Source organism: Lepidochelys kempii, chromosome 21 (assembly GCF_965140265.1).
Source record: "Lepidochelys kempii isolate rLepKem1 chromosome 21, rLepKem1.hap2, whole genome shotgun sequence".
In the NCBI taxonomy this organism is placed as follows: Eukaryota; Metazoa; Chordata; order Testudines; family Cheloniidae; genus Lepidochelys; species Lepidochelys kempii.
This window is the reverse complement of record NC_133276.1, coordinates 11,022,701-11,039,910: the sequence shown is the minus strand read 5'-3', so window position 1 is coordinate 11,039,910 and position 17,210 is coordinate 11,022,701. Positions and strand designations below refer to the sequence as shown.

General features: G+C 45.5%; 1 protein-coding gene across 3 annotated transcripts in view; it reads right to left on the bottom strand.

Annotated features, from left to right (window-relative positions):
• Nucleotides 1-17,210, bottom strand: part of BLTP3A (bridge-like lipid transfer protein family member 3A) — a 57,401-nt gene that overhangs the window by 21,921 nt on the left and 18,270 nt on the right. For 2 of the 3 annotated variants that reach the window (XM_073320332.1, XM_073320334.1), the window contains exons 2-9: nt 10,231-10,367; nt 9,711-9,873; nt 8,169-8,207; nt 6,170-6,261; nt 4,731-4,920; nt 4,033-4,173; nt 3,121-3,291; nt 1,032-1,209 (exon numbers count right to left, since the gene is read on the bottom strand). In XM_073320332.1, coding sequence (XP_073176433.1) covers nt 1,032-1,209; nt 3,121-3,291; nt 4,033-4,173; nt 4,731-4,920; nt 6,170-6,261; nt 8,169-8,207; nt 9,711-9,873; nt 10,231-10,331 — 1,075 coding nt within the window. In that variant the 5' untranslated portion in view covers nt 10,332-10,367. The remainder of the gene's footprint in view (nt 1-1,031; nt 1,210-3,120; nt 3,292-4,032; nt 4,174-4,730; nt 4,921-6,169; nt 6,262-8,168; nt 8,208-9,710; nt 9,874-10,230; nt 10,368-17,210) is intronic. The other variant, XM_073320333.1, reaches the window with a different exon arrangement.

The window sequence follows — 17,210 nt, the reverse complement described above, 5'->3', positions numbered from 1 at the left end:
TATGATCATCTAGGCCAGGAAACAGACAATGGAATGAAACTGACTAACCATTAGTGCCATCAAGAAAACTAGGGCACCGCACACAAAACTGCATAGCACCCCTGTGTCACTGGCCGTTACGGTTCTCACCACTGTAGCCAACAATATGGTAACAAAATAAAGAGGACAACGCAGCTTTGGGCTGCAAATGCTGAGGCTTTAAATCACAGGGTTTATTACCAGCCTGTTCTCTCTATATGGCTCTGATGAAAGTCCAGCTGGAATACTGTGTGTACTGCAGTTCCAGGCAATTCAGCAACAAGAAAAGGAGACAAATTGGAGCAAGGTCAGAGAAAAGCAACAATAATTATCAGAGGGCGTTGAATTATGAGGAAAGATTTATAGAAATAAATATCTAGAGCTTGGCTAAGGGACAACCAAGATTGCGGGGGACTGGAAGAGGGGCTACTTCAACAGGGAGGGAGAGGAATCATGCAGTATGGCCCACTGGGATAAACTAGGAGGAATGGGATTAAAATCAGGAAAGGCCAATTTTAAACTGAATTATTGGGAAAGCACTCCTGGCAGAGAGATCTGCTAGACTGGGGAATGGTCTTGCAAGGAAAGTGGGGGAAGCCCCATTGCCTAGCCCATTTAAAACTAGGCTAGCTAAACTACCAGAAAATAAATGGTAAGGAACAATCCTATACTGACCAAGTGAAATGAGCTATTAGACCATCTAATCTACCTCTTTGTTTGGTGACAGATTGTTCCCTATTGCGTATTCTCTAGTGCTTTGTCCAAGCCAGTGAGAGGACTTCCACTCCTCCCCCTAGGAAGCTACACCACATATGCAAGTCTCCTGGTACTTAGGACAGTGTCACCCCCACAAAGAGTGAGCTACTGACACCAGCCACACTGTGATATGCTAACATTGAACTCAGAAGTGCAGAATTAAATGCACGTGCACACATGAAAAAGAAGTACCCCCCATGATCTGGTTTATTTCTTTCTCCTCCAGTCTCTCCCTAGTGCTGCTCTTGGTTGGGTACCTGACTCCCGGGTGTGGCTGTCATCACAGATGTGCAGGTCCAGACGGGAGATGAATAGGTGGTAGGAGGACTCTTTCATGTCATACTTCTCAAAGTACTGGCTGATGCTGCTTGCATTCAGACTGCCTCCAAATGTCTGGGACCAGGACTGGTGGGCACTAGGAGCAGGTGGTGTGGTCTAGAATACACAGGAACATGTTCTTCAGGTACCAGTACATCATCAAAGGAAAATAGGGAAGCAGATTCTAGTGCACTGGAAACAGCTTATGTTTACACCCCACAGTGAAAGAGCCTGAATAGCGTTCCCCAAATAAAAGGTCTCTGACCAGTGGTTCTAACACAGCATGTATAAGGAAAGAACCAAACGTAACTGAATAACTAGAATTTATGATTATCAATTTGATCTTGAGCTTCCGTTTCTGCAGACATAGACTTTGCAAAGCTTAAAGCTGTTGCAGGTCCATCAATTGATTTATAATCAGTGGAGGCAGCAAGGTCCAGCGGACAGGGTACCAAACAGGGAGTCAAGATATCTGTGTTCTATTCTAAGCTCTGCTGTGTGACCTTGGGAATGCTCCATGCCTCAGCTTCCTAATCTCTAAAATGGGACTAATGATGCTCACTTATCTTTGGAAAATGCTTTCCAATCTATGGATGAAAAGGGCAATATTAGCATTATTATTTAAAGTCCTCTTGGCCTTATCTCACAGCACTGTTTGCAAAAACCTTCTCTTCTGCAGTTCCTGCTATCTGGAGAAACATCCCTTTTCTCACCTCATGCTCTCTGGCTCTTTGCAAATCTCTGCTGGAAACGTCTTTCATCCTTTGCCTTGTACCCTTTAATTTCACTTTCCTTCTACAGCAGTTATTTAAACATCTCTCTGTTATTTAACTTTGCTGAGTATTTTGAAAACTTCTTTTTAAAAAAACATTTGCAAGGGTGGGGGGGGGGAGTTCAACGGCTAACAATGGAAGGAGGGTAGGAGAAACAGCTGGTTAGAGGTTAAGAAATACAATGAGCTGTGTGTGCTGCAAACGAACAATACAAACATCTCAGAGCACTGCGAGCCCCCTCGCAGGATACTGAGAGAAAAAATGATGATCCTGAAATGGGCTGATCTGTGTTCTCCCCTGAGCACCCCAAATCATGACAATTTTTACAAGGTTGGAGTGCCCCTCATATAGATTTTTATTTTGAGAAAGGAAGTTGGAGACGGGAACTTCCTAGCAGAGGCCGAAGAGATTATTTCCAGGATATATTCATTATCTGTTATTACCAAAACAAAATCTATGGGCCCCCTGACACCTTGTGATAGTCCTGCCTCGAGCAGGGGTTCTCAAATTGTGGGTTGGGACCCAAAAGTGGGTCATGACCCCTTTTTAATGGGGTCGCCAGGGCTGCTTAGACTTGCTGAGGCCTAGAACCAAAGTTCAAGCCCCACTGCCCAGGGCCAACGCCCGAGTCCCAACACCAATGGTCGGGGCTAAAGCTCTGGGAGGCTGGGCTCAGGCTTCGGCTTTAGCTTTGGGCGGCTGGTCTCAGGTTACAGGCCCCCTGCCTGGGGCTGAAGCCCTTGGGCTTCCCCTCCCCCCCCCCCCGCGGTGGCAGGCTCAGGCTTCGGTCCCGCCACTCCTGGTGTTGTGTAGTAATTTTAGTTGGTGGAAGGGGGTCACGGTACAATGAAGTTTGAGAACCGCTGGCCTAGAGGATCACAGAATTTTCCATCTCTTTTTTCCCCCAGACCGATTCTAGCCCATGACCATTTGAAAATGTTCACTGATCATTTTTGGTGGTGGGTGCAATGCCTGTAAGTCATGTTTTTATCCCAGTGGTGACTCCATACCCATGTGTGCCCAAGCTTACACCAGCTGAGCTTTTAGGACTTCTCCCAATGCTCACACCCATAAGGGGTGCTGACAGGACTTTTGGGAAGCTGCACAGATTACAGCTTTCCTACCTCTTCCCGTCATCAGAGAGACCACTCGGCAGCAGGCACCCATCTGTATGTGTATATGGAGAATCCATGCTGCCTTTTCCATGTCTCTTCCTTTTTCCCAGGACGCTCATGCTTAGGTGATAGCTGCTTACCAGGACAGGTTCTGGTGCCATACTCTTCCTCTGCTGGGAAGATTTCTCCATGGCTTCACTCAAGGACTCTGCATACTTCATCATGGCTTTCAGCTGAGAGTCTGTCAGCACCCAGAGCAAGTCGTCAAGGAGGAACATCAGCTTAGATGCCACCACGTTGCAATCTTTGGTCTGAGCCAACCAAAGAGAGAGCAGCAAGTTTAACATAACAATTTTAACCATACACATTTATTCCTCTGGGGACTTGTGGATTGTAGCAGCTGCAAAATATGTCACTTTAGAAATCATATGAGATAAAATAGGGTAGAGGGAGGCCATTCATCTGCCTGAGAGGTGTCCAGGGTACCCCAATATTATTCAGTGGGATCTGTTGTCTCAGCTGAGCACCAAGCTAGTCAAATCTGTCTCCACCTAAGGAGGCATGTGCCCAACTGCACTGAAGGAAGAGTGGAGATGCAGGAGGTTTATTCTTTCTAATCGACACTTCATCACCTTTCTCCTTCTCCTGTTTATAGTACAACTAAGTCTGGCAGTGATGTAAGCACTCAATAAGAGAGGACACAGCACACTTTTACATGACTGTGACAGAGGATTATTCACGCACTTGCCCTGCTGCATGCATTCCTGAACTAAGAAATGAGCTGTTCTGAGTACACAAGATAAGAGCTCAGCGTGTACCTCACTGAAACCACAGAGCAATACAGCATCTAGGGCTCTGCTTTTGTGGAGAAAAAGCACAAGCACTGAGAAGGGAGGGCATAGGTACCATCACCAGACACAGGAATAACTATCCCTCTCTGTGCCTCTTCTCATTTTTGAGATTCAATTGAGTAAGGACATTATTCCTGATCGGGGAGATGCAATCAGGACTTTACCAGGCAAATCACTCCTGCTATCAGTGGAGATACTCACCCTTCTCTTGAGAGAAATTTGGATCCTGCCTTGATTGGTAATGAGTCTCAAAGGAGTGGTAGTGGGATCCTGATCACCATTGTCAGTGGCATCTGCCTCTATCCGAAGTGTCTGCCAAGTGAGCTCTTTAAATGTCAAAACCTACCCAGAGAGAAAGAGAGACCAGGAGACAAACAGGAAAATGCTGAGGATTTCACCAACTTCAAGACTTTAACGATGGAAACGTTTCACGGTAACAGTGCATAGGCAAGAAAAGAAACGGATATAGAAGTGAGGAAGGAAGAGACACCATCTTTCTTCTGGAATCGCAGTAATAAATGGAGAAGCTGCCCTGGGATCATATAATCCTCCCTCTACAGTGCAATCACAGCAGAGACTAGTTAAAATGTATTGATTGCAAGGGAGCTCACAGCTTCTCCAGTTTTTCATTCTCCCACTAAGGAGATGCTATGAAGAAGTGTGATGGGGACCACTGGCTATGGAAGAGTTCAGAGTGACTCCAGTTCCCAATGGATACTTTAGACTGTGGTATAGAGGTCACTGAGGTTCCTTAGAGCCATCCATACTGAGACCAAGACTTGAGAATTCAGAGAAAATGAACCAAGGCCCCAAATCTGCCAGACCCTTCAGGGACCATGGAAGAGACCTAAATGTGACACCCCCGTATGCTGCATCTGCCAATGCAGAGAGGGTCTTACCTCTCCTCTCTGAGTGTCAGTGATGCGGGTGAAACGTAGGTCACTCTGCTGCCAGTTGGGATTCACACTGTATCCCTGGAGCTGCCACAGTTCAAAAGAGGCATGGAAGGCCTTGGAGTGAATCTTGATAGTGATGGAATTGACAACAATGAACATTCCCTCCACAACCTTTTCGGCAAAGCCATACTCGCTGTAAAGAGAAGAACCCTCAAAATCATGATTCTATAAAAAGGAGCCCCCGTTCAGGCTGACCCAGTGATAACAAATGACTGTCACAAAGGAGACCTAAGGTTCAGAAGCAGCCTGGCTCCATGGAGATGGACTACCTCCAGGAGAAGTGCACGGAAGATGGAAATACCATCACCTGTGCTAATAAGGCACCCCCTATTTGATAGATTAGCCTCAGCCATGGTTACAACTGAGTGTTCAAAGCCATCGCCATGGTAGGCAGGAACAGAGGAAGAAGAGTAAATGATGGAGCAAGGGGTGGGCAAGAGGGTGCAGTGCACATGGAAGCTGAAGTTGAACTCCTGGAGTCAGCCTCTCACTCCCAAGGCCAGAGACAGAAATACTCCTGTCCCACACAACACTCCGGCAAGCACTGCCAGCTGATTCAGAAGAGACACAATTGTTAACATAGCCACGAAGGCGCATACAGCACAGTACAATGGGCAGAATGGGTTAAACCTGTTAGAGCTTCTGGGTGGATTTGAAGTATCATAGCTCTGTCAATGGACTTCCCAAAAAGATGACATGTCAGCCACCCAGCCAGGCACAATACAGTGCAGAGTGAAACATGGGGAATGCTTTGTGAGACAGCAGAGTCTTTGGAAGGTTTCTGTGAGAGAACGTTACTTGTTTCTAGCCTGGAGGGGCAACATGAAAGCAGGAGCTGAGTTAGGACGGGGATAAAGGAGTGGTCAGGAGAGAAGCTTGGGTGGGGTGTTGGGAAATGTGATGGAGCACAGCCAGAGGAGAAGAACACAGGTGCAGGCCAGGCAGAATTTTCAGTGAAGCTTTGGAAGCAAGGAGAAGATTTAGGTCTCTGCCAAAGATGAGGGAAATCAATGCAGATGTTCAGGAAGTGGGAAAGAGAGACTTTGCCGGAGGAGCAGGAAAGGATGGGGAGGTGGGCTGCAATGAAGGAATCCTATCCACTGCTTCCTAAGGGGAGGATGGAAGCTGCAATGCAAAGGCTCTGGGGAACATGGCTTAAAGGAGCTGGGCATTCTTAAGGATCTAGTCTAGGTCAACCCTGGCCAGCTGTACAGACTTCTGCCAAACCCTGTCCCCATCTCACAGTTGAAAACGCTGGGAGAAAACAATTCCCCTTTTTTATTGCAAGGCTCCTTCACTATTCAGAATGGACAATCAGGAGTGCCTGCCCAACACAGATAATACAGTGTCAAAAACTAACTGTAGAGTTAGGAGGTGCCAACCTTTGACCTGCAGCAAGAGCAATGGGAGACTGTCCATTGGGTGGCCGAGGCTCTTCACAGGTTCGCATCTCCACCTCCACCTTATCCAGGTACTGCAAACACAGGAAACAAGAAGTAAGCATGACATTAAGACTCGGGATGAGCATTATGGTTCTAGATTTGAAATACATAGGGGGTCACTGGAACTGCTGGGTCAAATACCAACAAGGTGGACTCCACCTTCCACCATTCTCAGGGAATTCACTGTGTGTGAGTGGGTATTTCAAATGAGACCTTAAAAGCCAAGGTCCCATCTGCTCTGCATGGACACTGAAAATCTCACAGGGCGCTTTTCATAAAAGTAAGGGGGTTGGCTGAGCATCCTTGACTAAAGTATCTATCCTTCTCCCCATTTCAACTCTGCACCTGGCAGGTGCCCTCCACTCTCATGCAGCACTGCGGCTGATTCCTGTCGTACCCCTGCCTGCAGCCCCTGTGCAATCTGCTCACAGCTGTCCACGTTTCTACAGCTGGTCTGTAGCTGTGTTTGTGCAGCCTCTTCTTCCCACAGGCCCCAGAGACCCAATACTTCCTGTCTACTCCAGGCAGGAGCACGTCTAGTGTGTGGAGCTTGGCACAGGCAGTTGGGTAGTTGCACACAATGAGGGTGAACTGCTAGGTGTGCTCATCAAGTTGGGAGATCAGAAAAAATCATTTAAAAAAGCCATGTGGGGGGATTTGAAGGTGGGGTGTGGCTTCCAGTCTCTGAGCGTGGAGTTTAAAGTTGTGGCCAGAGCAGTCACTGTTACAGAGAATGGAGCATTGTGGGACAGCTGCTGGAGGACTGTTAGGGTTGATACAAGTCATACAATATCTATGCTCACACTACATTAACCTCAGTAGGTGAACCATGGTTCTATGCCATTCGGGGAGGTGGTTTTACTGTGTGACTAACAGGTGCTTATATCAGTGGGAGACAAATTTGAACATAGACACATGTACAAATAGGTCGACACAAATCAACCTAACTTTGTAGTACAGACCAGGTCTCAGAGGTTGCTGCATTTCAGTGCTAATGTACACACAGTCTCCAAAGTACTTTGAGATCCACTGAGAAAAATCTATCACTGGTTTCACATCTACTTGTAGAGAACACTTTTATTATATACTTCAGAGCAAGTTTAGCATCCTGGGGCCAGTGGAAATGTCATCTGGGCAATTCTCACCAGATCCCAGGAACTTGTACTCTTCCCTAGGGCCACCCAACAGTTGACCATAGGACAGCACAGAAACATCAGAAAAGGCCTTAGGGTACTTCTAAACTGCAAAAAAAAACCCAACAATCGTAAACCCCATGGCAGCCAGTCTCAGAGCCTGGGTCAACTGAGTCAGGCGCATGGGGCTCATGCTATGGCATTAAAAATACCCCTGTAGACATTCCCTCCCTGGAGCTGGCTACGAAATCCAATGAAGGGAGTAGGTCTCAGAGTGTGGGCTCCAGCCCCCCTCACCAGGTTTCAAATCCAGGGTCCAGTCCAAGCAGAAACGTCTATACACTGCTATTTTTAGCCCTGGAGCACAAGCCCAAGTTAATTGACCCGGGCTCTGAGACTCGCTGCTGTGGGGATTTTCTTGCAGTGTAGACATACCCTTAGAGACAAAGACACTTCTATGAGACCTGGGTGGTAAAAAAAAATTCACATCTCACGTGACCTTAGAGAAGCCTCTGTGCAATGGGCTGGATTTGATCAGCAGCTGAGATGATGCATGCATCCGACAAAGTATTCACCCACAAAAGCTTATGCTCCAATACGTCTGTTAGTCTATAAGGTGCCACAGGACTCCGCCGCTTTTACAGATCCAGACTAACATGGCTACTCCTCTGATACTTGACAGCTGAGATGTTATGTCACAAAAGCTTCAACACCTCTAGCTGTAAGAACCAATTGTCCCTTTGCAAGAACAATCCCTTAGCTAAGATTTATTACAAAGAAGGAAGAAGACTAAAACAAAATATTACCAGACAAATCGGGTGCGTCTTCAGTTTCGTCCACTGGATCTGTAAAGACAGAGCTCAAGTTGCAGAAGGTTCCTCAATATGCCCAGGTTTGAACGATTTCAGGGACACACAGTCAAGCCCCCCAGAGATCAACTCACTTAAAGTCCTGCTGTGCTTTGAGAGTTGATCACATAAAAACAGCACTGACAATACAGGTTCACTGCGTCTCACTGACTCCAGATCAAATGGGCTACCACAAACAACTGAAAAGATGTTCAAACAACCTGCTGTGTAAGCCCAGTTTGGCTTTTGTATTTCAGGCTGAGTCTTTTCCTTCTCATGCATCATCACCAGTGATATATGCTCTGCAGCCCAAATTCAGATTTCACTTATGCATGAGCAACTCTGTTGTCTTTAATCGCTTTACAATCAATTAATTCAGGCTGTAACTGGAATTTAGTTTACAGTTCTGTAGATTATGCTCAAACCTGAATACAATCCATTTTACCCCCACTGACCTGTGTTTGCTCTGCAGTTCTAGGAGCAGCAAGAACTAATACTTGTTACTAAACTGAGCAGATCCAACTCTGAATACATACAGGAAGCAGCTGAGATGAGTAAAAGGAGGCCATTTTTACAGTCATTTGGCAGAACAGAACCAGACTTTAACAGAAAGTCTTTTCCACATGCTAAACGCTTTTGCCTTAATTTAGTGTAACTGTGTCTAACATCAGCTGAGGTTAAACAAACAACTTCTCATTTAATGTCAACTAAAAAAAATCCATTTCCTGACCCAAAAAGCACTTGGAACAAGATTTTCAAGATGAAGAGGCCCATTCTCTGTGCACAAGTGCAGCTGTGACTGCATGTGCAACTACTGCAATTATACTAGCAAGCCAGATAATTGTGGGTGCAGAGGCTGGTAAGGTGCCTAGCAAATCATTTTTCACATGCTTTTACCCAATTTGCACATTATTTCTGAAGTCTCCATTGCTTAAAATGACAGGTTTCAGAGTAACAGCCATGTTAGTCTGTATTCGCAAAAAGAAAAGGAGTACTTGTGGCACCTTAGAGACTAACCAATTTATTTGAGCATGAGCTTTCGTGAGCTACAGCTCACCGATGAAGTGAGCTGTAGCTCACGAAAGCTCATGCTCAAATAAATTGGTTAGTCTCTAAGGTGCCACAAGTACTCCTGTTCTTATTGCTTAAACTGTGACCTTTAAATAACCGTTACTGCACGGAAACTCATGGCACAAGGAGGTTTTCAAAAAATTTCAATCAGCATTTATTTACACTTTACATTCCTGTTTCAGCCCAGTTTGGAGGTTTGTGTGAACAGCCAGGGCAACCTGGGATGGCTGTTTCACTCTTTCAGCATTAAAGAATAAGTCAGGGGCAGAAGGGAGAGGGGCAGGATATGCCTCCGCTACCACAAGTTCATTTCCAGTTGAGAAAGCTGATATCCTTTATCAAAAGCCCCAGATAACATCAAATGCAGACTGACATCAAGTGGGCTGCATTGTGTTTAGAGGACACCATTAGTGCGGCATCTCAACTCACCCGGATGGAAGCCTTGTTACAGTAGACACGGGTGATAGCTAGCCAGGTGGGCAGCTCCAACACATTCTGCAGCACCTCTTCATCCAGTTCCAAGTTGGTCAGCTGCCCCTGACCTTTCAGTGTGCTCAGGTTAATTTTGTCTGGAGAGAGATTCTTAGTAAACCTGTGGAAAAGAGGAGTTAAGAGGCAATATGACAACAACTTCCAATGTGCCTGTGTCTATGGAGAGGAGGGTTATTTTGATGGTAAACACCTCCCTGTTGTTTGCAAAGCACCTCATATGCTCAGGGGACTATAGAGAGAGAAAGAGATAGAATAATAGGGACACCATACCACCACACAGTGGGCAAACCATTGCATTTCTATAGTGCATTGTGTGAGCTGCCCTGCCAGTTTTGCAGCATCCAGTTAGGCCCCAAACCAACTCCCACGGACTTCAATGGCAACTGGGTCAGTTCCCTAAAGAGTCATAAGTGCATTCGTCACCTAAGTACTATGGAAATTGGCCCACTATAAATACCTCAGAGAGAGAGAGAGCAGTAGTTTTGGTCCAATATTTCCTTTTCTTTTTTTATAATAAAGCGTAAGATCAGACATCCCGCCCCACAGAAAAATCTTCATTGAGCTCGAACTGAGGTTGCAAGAACATAGCCAAAACTAAAGGGGAAAAAAAATACAGTTTAAAATATAGGTGGGAAGGCAAGGTTGTTAGGTGTCACTTGGAATTTCTTGCCTTTCAGATGTTTCGATTACATAGAAGAGGGCAGAGTTAAAGCCACCCCAGAAAGTATCTTCACCCTAGGCATCCTCCAAAGAAGCTATGACAAGTATTCTAGTATCATAGCTAGCTGACAGTTAAACCCTGGGTACCATGGCAGCTCAACAAAGAAGCTTGGTGGGTGTCTTTAAGGCCCATATAGTTTGGCATTTTAAATGTTTTAAATCAAATCAGGAGAGACAGCACTGGAAACCCAGAATTTAACGTAATTGCATTAGGGCACAAAGAGAAAATGAAACTGACTAGAAACAAATGCAACTGGACAATAGTTTCACTCCCCAAGGTAAGTGGCATACAAAAAAATATTAAGAAACTTATAGCATCAATGGTGGAGAGAGATTAGATCAGTTTTACTGATCACTCATATTACTGTCACAGGGAAGTAAAGGATTTTAAATAAATTATTTTATCAGTCTCTTTAAATACTAGTCTCACAGCCGAACCCATTCCTGTCCCTCATTAGTGAAGCTGATTCATGCTCACCAGTGTCCCAAGCTAAGAAACAGGGATATACATGGTCAGTGAAACATCAGTGTGCCTGCCCATAACATAACCCTTCACCCTGCTTTTCACAATCAACTCAGCCATGCCCTGCTTTTCTTCTGTCTACCATCTGCTGCTGATCTCTCCTGTCAAAATTTCCCCTGTCAAAATTTCCCCTTCAAAAAGGGTTTGCTTTTTCCAGGTCTGCTGTATGCACCCTGGTGTCTTCAAATTCCAGATACGCCACACGTTCGATGGATGAGAACAATTTGATTAAGGGCACAAAAGAGAGGTGCAAAGGATTCTGGGGCAAATCTGAAAACATCCAGCTGAACTGGAAATACCAAGGATCCTTTTGGAAGAGTACTCAGGACAGTTAGGGCAAGCAAAGATGAGGGCAATCTCGGAGGAAGGTAATGGTGAGCTGCAAAGAACCCTGCATCAGCAGAATGAGCACAAAATTACAGCAGCATGCAGGATTCTGCTTCTTCCCAATTGGGATGGTGCAGCCAAAAACTGGGATACTTGGCAGGTCCATCTCAGTGCCTAAACAGGGAAGAAAACAAAAAGCAGCCATGCTGGATTAAGCTGTGTTAGAAATCTTGGAACAGTTCTTCCTCACGAATGAAATACAACTTTCCCGTCACCCAGTTGAAGGGTTCAGAAAAGCTTCGTTCCCCACAGCAGTGATTTGCCAGGCACTTGCGCTTGGAAGAATCTGCTTTCTCTGACCCACCAGGAGTAGTTCAGGGATGCGGGGGATTCAGAAGTTTAATAACAGAAATGGAAATTTACATAAATTCCTGGGTTAGAGAGAGAATTTAGGTTACTCTGCTCCTTCACAAGGTTGCAAGATTTCTCATTCAGATTGTAAGATTGTGAATAAGGTCAATCGAGAGGAGCTTAAAGTTTCCCATGCCTTTGGTCCAGCCAGTCCCCAAATCCCATCTACACTGCAATAACCACAGTAGTATATTGAAAGGCATGGCTGTCCCTTAACACAAATAAAACATGGTTCAATCTCACAGTGTAGATGAGACTGAACCATGTTTTAATTGTGTTACTGAGTCATGGGTCAGCCCCACGAAGTCCAAAGCTGTGGTGTGTTTTAGGAACATGGTACAATCCCATCTATGACAAAAGAGAAAAGTTAGGATTTGACCATGTTGTAACCAGGTCCTTCAATATGCAGCCAGCCAGCCCTGTTTGGAGGCAGAGCCTGTATAAGAAGAGGTGTTTGGCCCTGGCAGAGGGGATTATCAGACCCAGCTGGGGAAGGGTTAGGCAGTTCCTATGAAGGACTGAAAGAGCTCAGTTGAAGAGAAGGCTGGAGGAAGTAGGGCAGCTCTAGTGGCAAGGGGAGAGATGTAAGGAGAAAGGCTGCTGGGCCCCTACAGCCTGTGTTGGTCAAGGGAATAGCTTGGTTTTGTGTTAACTTATGAGTTTTGGGTTTGAAAAATAAACTGCTCTGAAAGAAGAGCTAGAACTAGACTCTGGGCACGGCGTCAATCCTTCCTGGGCTTGGGAGACAGGCCAGCAACCTACTATAGACTGGACTGACGACCAGAGAAGTTGTATTTGCCTTGCCAGTATCTCACTGCAATGTTTGACTACATGGTTTCCCTCTCTGCACTAGGGAAACCAGTGAAGGCTGCAGCTTGCATAGCACCACAATGCCATGGGATTCAGAAAGGATGGAGTGTTTCTGCCAGATTTACTCCCTGTTTAAGCCAGAGCCATTTTACACATTCCTCCATGCTAATTCTAATTCTTCACAGCGGCGCAAGTGGTGGAAAAGAAAGGCCCCATTGTCAGCCAGAGTAGGATTAGATTCACTCGTTAGTCACACGCTGCAGTTCTCTCACTCTCCTTTCCCTGCACTGGCCTGGCTGCATGTGCTGCCCCATTGTGCAAGGCACAAAGACAGTCCTGAGAAACTGGGCCAGCATCTTGGGGATAGTGAAGGTGGGGGGCAGGGGCAGGGGGAGGAGGGGCTATTGTGCTGGTTTCATCAATCTCACTACAGGAGTGTGAGTTGAACTTGGAAACTGGCTGGGATTAGTTGCTTATCAGCCAATCTAGAATTTCCTCCAGAACAATGTATTTATCCAAGTGAACATTGTGCCAGGGCAGAATCTGAAGCGAGGAGAGAAGCAGTTATGCATTTCACTGCAGCCAAAAACTCTCCTCCTCGTAGGAGAAGCTGGGACGTGAACAGCTGTGAGCTTGCCTGCTGCTTGTATTTCCACACCATTCTCTGTAGTAATGATTTCTGCTGGGGAGGACTGCAGTATGAGACCTCTACAGACTTTAACCTGCCGTGGAAGTTCTCTCCTTTCCAGGCCTAATAAGCTAGTATATCAAATGGTTTGTCTCCCATCACATGACAGCATCACACACCTGTCACTATCTAAGGCTCACACAGAGAGAGAGGTGACTCCTTTTCTTTTTACAGAGCGAGAGAGGCCATCCTGTTTACTTTAGACAAATATTTCCTCATTAAACCAGAGGAAACCCTTATATAAACACACATGAGAAGTTTCAGAGGGGTAGCCATGTTAGTCTGTATCAGCAAAAAACACCGAGGAGTCCTTGTGGAACCTTGGAGACTGAAAAATTTATTTGGGCATAAGCTTTCGTAGGCTATGAGAAGGGCACATGAGAAAGCAGCCAAGATCAACACAGTTCTCAATTACTATATGGCAAAATCTGGTGTGTGTAAGATTACATATTCCAGCGTGTGTGACATTCTACAGGTGACAGGTTCATTGTAGGAGCATAAACAATGATCTCACAAATCTGTTAACGAAGAGAACTAAAGATCTCAAAGCATAATGCCTATCATCTGAGCCTGGGATCTCCAGAGACAAAGCATGGGCCTCTATGGCAGTGGTTCTCAAACTTTTGTACTGGTGACCCCTTTCACATAGCAAGCCTCTGAGTGCGACCCCTCTTATAAATTAAAAACTTTAAAATATATTTAACACCATTATAAATTCTGGAGGAAAAGCAGGGTTTGGGGTGGAGGCTGACAGCTCACGAACCCCCATGTAATAACCTCGTGACCCCCTGAGGGGTCCTGACCCCCAGTTTGAGAACCCCTGCTCCATGGCTTGAGCTAACAGATCAAGTCCTCTAACTGAGAGCCGCTGCAGAGTCATATCCTCCGTGGACTGGGCAGAGAGAACAACGTATAGTACGTGCTGACCAGTAGGATGCCAAAAGCACTTTGCAGACATTAACTTGACATTTTTCAGAGTAACAGCCGTGTTAGTCTGTATTCGCAAAAAGAAAAGGAGTACTTGTGGCACCTTAGAGACTAACCAATTTATTTGAGCATGAGCTTTCGTGAGCTACAGCTCACTTCATCGGATGCATACTGTGGAAACTGCAGCAGACTTTATATACACACAGAGAATATGAAACAATACCTCCTCCCACCCCACTGTCCTGCTGGTAATAGCTTATCTAAAGTGATCATCAGGTTGGGCCATTACAACTTGACATTGTAAGGCTAAGACAAATAGCCTCATTTTATAGATGGGGATGCTGAGGCTCAGGAAGATGCAAGGAACAGAAAACCCAGCTCTCCCGACTTCTAGTCCTTAGCATACTTCCTCTGTTGAGACATGCTGCTCTCAACCAGTACATTAATGCAGCAGTGTTGGTTGTATCAGAATATTGTAGAGACAGAACACATTTATCGGACAATCATCAGCATCTCAGCCAGAGGCAGAGCTGAAGTCTTCAAACTGACACACTGATGTAGAGAAATATTAAATAAAGCCAGATGAATACAAAGCAGGTTTTTAAAACAAGTGTAGGGGCCACAAGGAGTCCTGCTGAACTGATATCAAGATGACCAGAGCCAATGCTGCAAGATTCTACGGAGCAGCCCTGTTAGCAGCCAAAATGAATATGAAACTTTAATTTACAGTGCCCGTGGAAGGGGGCTTGGGGAAGACTTATGAACAAGGGAGAAACATAAACAGTTACATGAACAGAGAATAGAGCATCCGATGAAGTGAGCTGTAGCTCACGAAAGCTCATGCTCAAATAAATTGGTTAGTCTCTAAGGTGCCACAAGTCCTCCTTTTCTTTTTGCGAATACAGACTAACACGGCTGTTACTCTGAAACCAGAGAATAGGTCAGTATGTCTTTAGCCAAATCTCATACTGCCAAGTAAAGAGGGTGGAGTTTTGAAGCAGATCTAAGGCACCCTCAGCGTACGTCTAACATGGCAAGCAGAAACCCATGGCACCGAGACTGGGACAGCAGACATGGGCTCACTGGGCTCGTGCTACGGCATTAAATATAGCTATGTAGATATTCGGGTTTGGACTGGAGCTCGGGCTCTGAAGCTTAGGGAGTGGGTTGGGTTTCACAGCCCAAGCTGCAACGTCTACACAGCTATTTTAAGGGTGGTAGCATGAGCCTGAGTCTGTAGGCCTGAGCTCTTTTCTGTTTGCCATGTAGATGTACCCAATGAGACCAAGTGCCCTCACATAAGGTCCAGAGCAGGCCAATCGGAGAATGTAGCAAGTATGCCCCAACAAGCTGATCCCTACAACTTTATTAGCTGGAGATAGCACTTTACCTGGCACCAGAAATATCCCCATATACCATGGCCAGTTCCATGGTTCACAACCACAATAAACCTGTCAAGTGTTCAAGCAGCAAGTGAGAGGTATTCCATCAATGTGGGTGGAAAGCAGAATGGGGCAGATGGGGGGATGTAAGTCAGTCTTCAGATTGCTGCAGCTGACAACACCTCAGGATTCCCCATGCAGCATTTAAAAAACACTGTTCCAAATATCATGCCTGTCTTTGGAGGAAAAGATTGCAGACTGCTTAAGATTAACATAAGATTACGTTATAGTAACAAACCAAAATATAACTCTGCAGTCTAGAGGAGCAGGGGCTTTCCAGTCACAACTCCTGGGTTCCATTATCAGCACCAGCACTGGGCAAATCACTTCTCTCTGCATCAGTTTGCTCATCTGTAAAACACAGTTACTACACCTACCTCACAGGGCCGTCTCAAGGATAAAGTGATTCTTTGCACAGGGCTTTGAGATCTTCAGATGAAATAATCTTCACATGCAGATCATCATAACCAGGGAGAAGTGTGTGTGCATTTGGGAAGGGGTTTATACAAGAGGCAGTGGTGGTCTATGGCAGTTACAGCCGCAGGGAATTCAGAACGGTGCCTAGTCTTCCCAGCAGCTTCAAAGGAAATGCTTTGATCAACGTCCGTGGAAGAAAGGTTCAATGACTGTGGACAGGTTTCTAAACTAAGTCTGCTGGCAGGCGCTCTCCATTCATGCTGAATGGCAGTCTGAGTTTTGGCAGCATGCATTGCAGGCTTGGATAAAAGTGAATGAAAATAGTTGGGACAGTTAAGAAAATTGACTGCATGGACTATTTCCATTTCTCTGTTTCCAAAGCTCTTTAATAGAGGACATGCAGTATTAGCCAGTACATTCAAACAACAACACTCTTTTGGGCCTGCCAGGAACAGTATCAGCAAGAGCAACTCAAACACACATACTCACTCTCTCTCTCTCGGTGGTGGATACCATTTCATCCTCTCAATCACCACCTTGTCAAGACAAGTCCAAATTTGATTTGTGGGGTACTGGCTAAAACTCACTACCACAGTCCCCAGTATCCACAGAAAACTTTCAAGTGGCTAGAGACTCTGATTGTCTTCTTAGCCATAGCACTAGGAAACAGGAGACATGGGATCATAGTAGCTAGAGATGGATGTCTAGTTTTGTCCATGCCCCAGTGACCTATGTAAAACTGGTCCCTACAATCTATTTTCCAGTGTTTGGTCTAATCCATTTTTAACCAATTCAAGTACTGGGGCTTCCAACAAAGCCTTTGTGAGAATGAACAGATGCCACTGTTAGCAAATTTTCTCTTTCATTCCATTGCTCCTAATTATACTCCTGCAGATCATCTTAAATAATCTCTCTCCTTTCTTATCATTTACACCTCCCTGTTTTCTGAATTGTCTCTGAATCAGCAGCATGTTTTTGGTAGTCATGTGCCCAGAACTGGATGCCATATTCAAGGTATGATTTTCCCACGCCCCAATGCCAAGCCCTGAAGTGGAGGAGGAAAGAGGCCTGTTGGAGCATCTGTTTTTGAAGATAAACTAGCAGCATAAGATGACAGAGAAAACACTGCCTGTATGCTTAAAAATCCTGTTTAAGCTACAGTGGTTTACTTG